Below are 7,778 nucleotides of genomic sequence, written 5' to 3' on the forward strand. Positions count from 1 at the left end.
TTAACTACCAAAATATGCAACTCATAGATAACCACAAACTTCACTTTTGTTAACTATCAAATGAATTAACTTTACATGTTATAAACAATGCAAATAAACAGTAGTTAAAGCATGTGGATCAATTGTGTGTTACAGAATTTGATTATTGAGGCGATTCCTTTTAAAAACTAAATTAGTTAAGATAAAAAAATGCATATACTGACTCAAGAAAATCAGTTTTAATTTAGAATTTGATTATTGGGGCCATTTTTACCTACCTGTCATATGGGGCCATTTTTACCGGGGCCATTTTTTCCGGGGCCATTATTTCCGGGGCCATTTTTTCCGGGGCCATTTTTTCCGGGGCCATTCTTACCGTACACCTTTTAGATGTAATCAAAATAAATCGCCAAGGAGGTAGCAGCAGTTCCCACGGCTCCCCCTGGATACGTCTCTAAATCTTTTTATTGCCGGTTTCTAATATGTGGTCTAAAAGCACAATTCTGGGCCATCTGGATATGCCATTGGCCATACTAAGCTATAAAACACGTACCCATTACCCCTACTGGGAATTGTTATTCCCCGGCTCTAAACGACTCCTTGGTTTGTACCTCCTGTCGGTATGCGTTGACCGGGGTGTAGACATGCATTAGCCGAATGTAGTACAATTGCTTATCAGTGTGATTAATCTGCTCGATAAACAATTTTAATTACTTGTGCAAATATAAAGATGGGGGTATGGGTAACCCACATCTTTATACACGACTTTTCATGGATCTCGACCTGCTACGTAGGCCCTCTTTAGGCTAGATGCGCCTAGACGGTTGGAAGCGACGATCGAAGAAAAACGGTTAAGCAAGCCAAGGACTTCGCTAACTTCCATTCCTCATTATTAAAATCCTTCCATTGATGGGCACTGTCTAAAACTTTCTTCCAGCTTATCTCTGAAAAGATTGTAACCTTTTCGTCTGCAGTTGGCTCAACATGAATTACACAGGAGCCAGTGGGCTTCCATGACGGCCTAGGCTCGGACATGACACCTTGTTGTTTGTTGTTATTTCGCGACGTCATCAACGAGTACAATACATTCATTATCCACCATCAACTAAACTGCCTTAAAGGGGAAAAAAATGGTTCCTCTGGATCGACCTCTAACCAACATCGGCCCAACGGTTGTAACCAACCTTCACTAACGTTTACCGACGACGTCGGGCCAACAAAGTACTCCGAAGTTGCGACAACATCCGTTATCACATTCTAATATTTACAACCTCTAACCAACGTCGAGCCAACGGTTTTAACCAACCACCATTTAAAACGTTTACCGACGTCGGGCCAACAACGTCTACAATCGCATCTAATATTTACAACTTGTAGCAGTAGGGCCTACTCCATCTGTAAATTTGTATATAGGATCTGTGTATAAATAATACCTTGCATTTTTAACTAATATCCCAACTTCATGGGTTATACACCAAGCTTAGGAAGGTCATTTACCTTAAGGTCATGTGACCACACATCATTTGGGAATGTTGATGAGTTTCCCAGGTACTAGACAAGGACAGGCAATTACTAATCCTTATTGGTCAGATGGTATGAAAGGTGATGCTATATCACATACATTTGAACTTTTACAGGCACTCCTGAGTTTGTCCTCCCTGAGTACACATTACTTTCGCTTTCTATCAATTTGTATATATCATCAACTTGTTTCTCAAGTGTTTTTGTAAATACGCTTTTCACTTGGAATAAATTGTACAGTTCTACATATAAATTAGTGTGGTGTATTTTTATCATCTCATCGTACACTTACACTAAAGTGGTGACCCCGACGTTTCAGTACACACTCTTTGCATCAAGTTAATAATGGAAGGACAACAGTAACAAGTTCAACAGCAACAACCTGTCGTATCTGCTTCAGATGCTGCACCGCCTGCAATATCATCAGTGTCTGGGCCAACGGTAGTACCCAACCATCGTTTTACTGTATTAGTTTGCTGATGTCCGGCCAGTAACAAATCGTGACGTTGTACCAACGTCCGTAGTCAGACTCAATATTTACGACGGCTTACCTACGTTGGGACGACATCGGAAAGTCGACAAATATATTAATACGTTGGGCCAACGTGAAATTCCAATGTTGGTTTAACGTTACCTCTCCGACCAAATTTTGCAAACAAACACTAACGTCAGATGTCCGACCCCGACCTGCCAACGTTTACCAACGTTGGGCCAACGTCGCTTTGCTAGCTGGGCACAGACCACCCAAACCAATGACTTCCGCCTATCTATAAATCCATCAAAAACTACCGTATTCTTCCCACCAGTCCCAGCCTAGCTGTAAAACAAAAAAAAAAAAAAAAAAAAAAAAAATCTGTTTGAAAATGATAATGCGTTATCTGGTTTTGTTGTAAGTGTTATATAAAAATAAACCTTTTGTTTAGATTGGGAAAGTCCGTCAATCGAATGTCCGTCCCTATACAAGGATACACAGATGATGGATCAAGATTTGCTTTTGTAACTTGGAACATCACGCTCAATGATAATATTGCAGTTGTTCATTGTATGTCCAACGATTCCCGTGTGGTGCCGACTAATTCAACACTAAACCACACCAATATCACCTTAGCACAGAATGGATTTTTTTCTATTGGTACAAATCTGGTTGATTATATAGTGACAGACATGTATGCAAACATAGGAAAGTGCTTGCTTACAATCATCGTCACAGGTAAGGCTGCTGGTAAAACGTGTATTGCTTTCCTTTTAAAACACACCTTTATTTAATGACGTCGTCCGTCTGATAAGACATTAAGCCGTTGGTCTCTGCACGCTAAAGATATTTGCTTTGAAGTTAGGCTTTACTGTATTTTTGATTATGTATTATTAAGCTTCTTTCATTTGACTTTAGTTCATTGTCCATTGCTTTTATGCCCATGTTAGTGGTGTTCCACTGTTTCAAATGTGTTTATCCAAATTAATTATTATTTAATACCATTCAATAAAAGAATTATCTTAAATTCAGTTAATTGATCAGTGAACTGCCTGTTCATGTGCACTATCTGTTTTGATATGAACATACCACAGTGGCGGATTTAGATGGGGCTTAAGGGGCGTACGCCACCCTAGTATTTTTTTTTTGTAACAAGTAATTTTTGTAAAGCTTATCAGACAATTACCCTGCTAAATACTAAATATAATTCAACTACAAACTTAAATTAATTATGGTGTTAGAGGTTTAAGGGGGATTTGCTCCTTGCACCCCTACCAAAGCTCTTTCCTGAGACTTACTCAGTTCGCTCATTCACGCCCCTCTTCATTACGGGGCTGGATCCGCCGCTGTACCACACTGGAAATACAAAATCTAAATAAATAATCATATTATTTATGTTATTTAGATAGAAGTATGTTTATTTTAACAACATTTTCTTATATAATGTACGATCAACAGGATAGTAATAACTGAAACATGATCGAATGAATTAAAAACATACGGTAACGAACTTTTTTCGTAGGCCTTAGCGTAGTAGGGTCTCGAGTGCATAATAGGAGAGACATTTTATCATTATTTGTTTCTTTTTATCAGACAATGAAAGCCCAACGATAATTTGTCCGAGAAATTTTTCAAATTATTACGACCACATATTTGGTTTCCATCGCCTTGTTGCTGATCACGGGCGGCCCTACGCAACGGTCACATGGTCTCCTCCAGAGGTTTACGACAACAGTCAAGATTCTGTTACGTGGGAGAGCTTTCCGTATAAATCAGGGGATACCTTTCCTCTTCGAGAGTTCCCGCCATACAATTTGAAATTTACTGCATCAGATCAGTTTGGCAATAACAGATCTTGCTACATATATTTTATTGTAATCGGTAAGCAACTTTTGACTGAAGTAGTCCTTGTTTGAACTCATATATGGATACCGACATGCTGTATATGACAAAGTATAATGTTGAATTTTATTAAACAGTACCTCTTCATAATCGTAAAATAATTAAAATAATATCATATAATATCCAACTTTTAATCATTTGGTTTAATACTCTGTGGCCAATCATCATCAATGTACATATTGTTATTTCAATTCACATCAGATATTGAACCACCGATTATTACGTGTCCAACCAACATTACAAACTACTACGACACATACTACGGAATTATCAGAGCTGTAATTGATCCGGGTTCTTCTACAAGCACAGTCACTTGGGATTACCCTTCTCTATCTGACAACAGCGGAAGTAAAGTAAATGTGACGACATCTCATCAATCCGGTGAACGTTTTCCGCCGAAGTTCTATCCACCATATGAAGTGGAGTACATTGCTGAAGATGAGTCGGGAAACAGGAATTCCTGCAAATTTTACTTTCTCGTTACAGGCAAGTTTCCTAGTGGCTTAATAAACTAGCGTTTTAACAATTAACCAAACAATTATTATAGTCATCTCGTGTTTTAAATTACATAGTTTTTGAAAATACCCGCCTTTGTTGTTTTGGAAAAGGCAATAGTTCATAGATTTGTTAACATTTTCGATTGTGTCTACTACGTTAATATACTCTTCGGGTTGTGTAACTAATAAATTAAACTCTATAATTATTTCTCTGTACCTGCTATTGGATTTCCGTAGCATTATTATGGTACTGACTTTTTCACAGTATTGGTTGATAAGTTTTTGAGAAACTATATAACATTTTTCTCTCTTTTTAAATACCCTTTACCAGACGGCACCATAGATTGCTACTCATGGGTGGAATTTATCATAATACAACACATATTCTCAAGCCGGTTTACACTAGGCGAATTTATTCGCGCAAATCGAAAGCGTCGGCTGGCATCGCAAAAAGTAGAATAGTTTGAGCTTCTGATTGCGCTGAGGGAAAAACTCCGATAGAATTTTGAATGCGTATGCTCACGAACCGCCGCTTAAGATTCGCGCCGAATAAATAGGCTTAGTGTAAAACCGGATTTATCTCGACAACAGCCAAGCTGTTGGTTAAAGCCCCATTTCCGGCAAATTCACTAAAAAAAACTGTCAGAAAAAAATGCATAAGCATTACTTTAATTATTATAAACCAGGTCATTTATTGGCATAAATTTTCGTTTTGCGCCGGAGAAAAATGAACAGTAGAGACTATTTCCACTTAGAGGATAACCGTTTTCTCGACAACTTCTTTGTTACTAGGCAAATTGAAGGGCTGTAGATCGCATCGGCTGGCATGCTCTCGCCAGTTGCTTTTTGTGTATAATTTATACAGTCGAGCGTTCGAAGTAGGCTGTGTAATTGTTTCGCGAACCTGCCGCTTTCTTCTTTATTTTTAATATTTTTTTATATGTCCACCAATGCCAAGAACTTTCATGATAAGATATTTTATTTCATCCCACAATTAATTGAATAAAAGCAGGGCCTAATTAATCTGATTTAGGTCAACTAAACTGTTTACCTCGCCGTCGATACAATCGTAAGCGATACATAAAGTGCGCCCTCTCTAATGAGATCAGCTTTTGTACCTCGCACCTCGCACACCGTGTTCGATCGAGTGGGCTTGAGATAAGTTTGTTTAATTGTCAAAATCCTGGTCAGAATCGTGTTCATGCTTGACAACAGAACCTAAATCGAGGTGAGGCTAGGCCCAGTCTAACAGTGTTGTTAGTCAAATCAGGGAACAGTGAAATTACTGTAATGTCACTGTTCCCTGGTCAAATGTTTCCGGCGCCTACTGTATTTCTTCACCAATAGATTAGCTATCGGAAAATCAAAAGTAGAAACTCATCCGCGTTTATTTTTATTTATTTGTTTAGGCTTTTTTGTGGAATATAAAAAAAGAAATTAAATTTTGGGTCTTATTTTGCTTTTTTTTAATGTTTATCAATGTCTAAATTCAATCTAGCAATTTCTTAAAAATCATTCTAACATAAGCCTATATAAAACTCAGATTTTTCTTTAAAAAATGAAATTTTACCGAAAATGAAGCTTCAAAGTAATCCATATCAATTAAAGAATACTAGATATATTCTTATTCAGAATCATTGCTGGTATATAAGTTTTATAAATAGGCTTAACAATTATGCTAAATCATATTATATATTTCTTCTAGTTTTCTTTTACCATTACTGATAATTATGCTTAGACTTAGGCATATACGGTATATGTCTGCTATTAACCTTCGAGACTGAAAGTCTAAATACAGTTCTTATTAAAAAATTTATTACGTTTTAATTTAAGTTTAAGTTAAGTATTGTCGTATTAGACTTTACAATACCATCAATCGTTAACTATATACACTATTATCAGTGTGAGAATAATATACTAGACTTCTAACATTTAATACGTCATGAAATCAAAATGAAAGCATGTAATTTAGTTTCATATAAAGAGCTAGGTTCTATTGCAAAATAAGTTTTTTTATCACGTGGGTTTTTACACTAATTAATATATTCTGGATTGTTTTAAAACGCCATATTTGTCTACATTATTAAAATCTGGGCCTGAAGACTATATCGTTGTCTATGTTTTGTTTTGTTAGTAGAACTTTAAGTTCTTGTTTGCAGTGTAGTCATTGTTAACTTATTTTATATTACTTTTATTTTGACATTTTTAAATGGCTTTTAAATGACGCATACCTTCAACTTTCGTTGAAATAACTTCAACTTTCTTTTTTCTCAAAATGTCCAACTCAAAGAGCTCAATCACCAAGCGCATAGAGGCTTTTTCGCATGATGCGTTCTACAAATCCAACTATTATTATTATTATTATTACCTACAGTGATACACACGTTTCTCTCCAACAGTGCACAAGCCAACAATCTTACGGGCACACAAAACTACAAACGTTACACTAACACCCACTGCAGTATTTTCATATGACTAGTAGTCATTTCGAGAAATCATGGAACAGCAAATAGACTACCGTAAATATAGTAAACCTACATCAAAGATTAAGAGAGCAACAGTAATCCATCGTGCGTACCATAATACACACAGCAAATGAACAAAAACACATTATACACATGTACACTGCAGACAGCAACATACCCATCGCAACATGGACAAGAACCGTGCATTCAGGTGGCACCATTGTATCTGTCGTTGTGGTATCGCTAGGATGTGCTTAGCTTAGAGAGGACAAGACGTCACCGAAGAATGTTGGTGGGAACATTACCCAGCCCAGAATTCCTGGGAGTGGTCCATAAGGGCAAAAGCCTTAGAAGTTCCGATAATTTATCATATCACACATCATTTCTTTATCCCTGAAGAGTTGTATTGAGCTTTGCGATGTGGAAAGCAGACTCTTTCCCTGGCCTCTGATTTTATTGACGCCACCACTGTCATATCACAGCATGAACAAAAGTCATGTATTCGAGGTGCAACACAGGCATCCATTTTGGAACAAAGAAAGCATCATTGGGGTTGGAACATTATTCGTACATCTTACACTGTGTCCGTGATGCAACCTTGCAAAACATGCTGCAACATTTTTCTTCAAACAATATTACACCACAGACTGCAACATTTGAATAAAGACATGGCCATTAGGACAAAGGCCGCAGTCGTGTTCTAAACTTTCTCTGTATATCCAACTTCAAAGTTGAATGACATAATACAACATTGCCTTAAAACAATAACATTCAATCTCAGATTGCCACATTAGAACCGTAATTTAGATAGATATAAAAATATATCCGACATTAGTATAGGCCTATATAAAATCATATATACTTTTAGGAAAGTCGTCCCAGTTCTGAAAAAGGCGATCAACACTCATCGCAAATTATACAGTAGGCTATTGAACTATAATG

At 37.0% G+C, this 7,778-nt stretch overlaps 2 protein-coding genes across 2 annotated transcripts in view; one reads left to right on the forward strand and one right to left on the reverse strand.

The window, feature by feature from the left end:
• The first annotated feature begins 1,636 nt into the window (after positions 1-1,636).
• LOC117121684 (sushi, von Willebrand factor type A, EGF and pentraxin domain-containing protein 1-like) lies at positions 1,637-6,477 on the forward strand. The gene is made up of 4 exons (XM_033266962.1): positions 1,637-1,941; positions 2,424-2,710; positions 3,566-3,853; positions 4,076-6,477. The coding sequence occupies exons 1-4, from the start codon at positions 1,901-1,903 to the stop codon at positions 4,387-4,389; spliced, it is 930 nt and encodes a 309-aa protein (XP_033122853.1). The 5' UTR covers positions 1,637-1,900; the 3' UTR covers positions 4,390-6,477.
• A 920-nt stretch (positions 6,478-7,397) lies between these two features.
• Positions 7,398-7,778, reverse strand: part of LOC117121721 (prostatic spermine-binding protein-like) — a 1,728-nt gene continuing 1,347 nt past the window's right edge. Inside the window, exon 4 of the mRNA XM_033267005.1 lies at positions 7,398-7,483. Coding sequence (XP_033122896.1) covers positions 7,398-7,483 — 86 coding nt within the window. The remainder of the gene's footprint in view (positions 7,484-7,778) is intronic.

This window comes from Anneissia japonica, unplaced genomic scaffold (assembly GCF_011630105.1).
Source record: "Anneissia japonica isolate Jap-2015-1 unplaced genomic scaffold, ASM1163010v1 scaffold287709_len1912824_cov184, whole genome shotgun sequence".
Taxonomy (NCBI): Eukaryota; Metazoa; Echinodermata; class Crinoidea; order Comatulida; family Comatulidae; genus Anneissia; species Anneissia japonica.

What these genes read in the sequence shown, in the direction of transcription:
- LOC117121684 (XM_033266962.1), top strand. Translation starts at nt 1,901, where the DNA reads ATGCTGCACCGCCTGCAATATCATCAGTGTCTGGGCCAACG. An exon ending in GCTTACAATCATCGTCACAG is followed by an intron (nt 2,711 to 3,565) that starts GTAAGGCTGCTG and finishes TCTTTTTATCAG; the next exon opens with ACAATGAAAGCCCAACGATA. An exon ending in CATATATTTTATTGTAATCG is followed by an intron (nt 3,854 to 4,075) that starts GTAAGCAACTTT and finishes AATTCACATCAG; the next exon opens with ATATTGAACCACCGATTATT.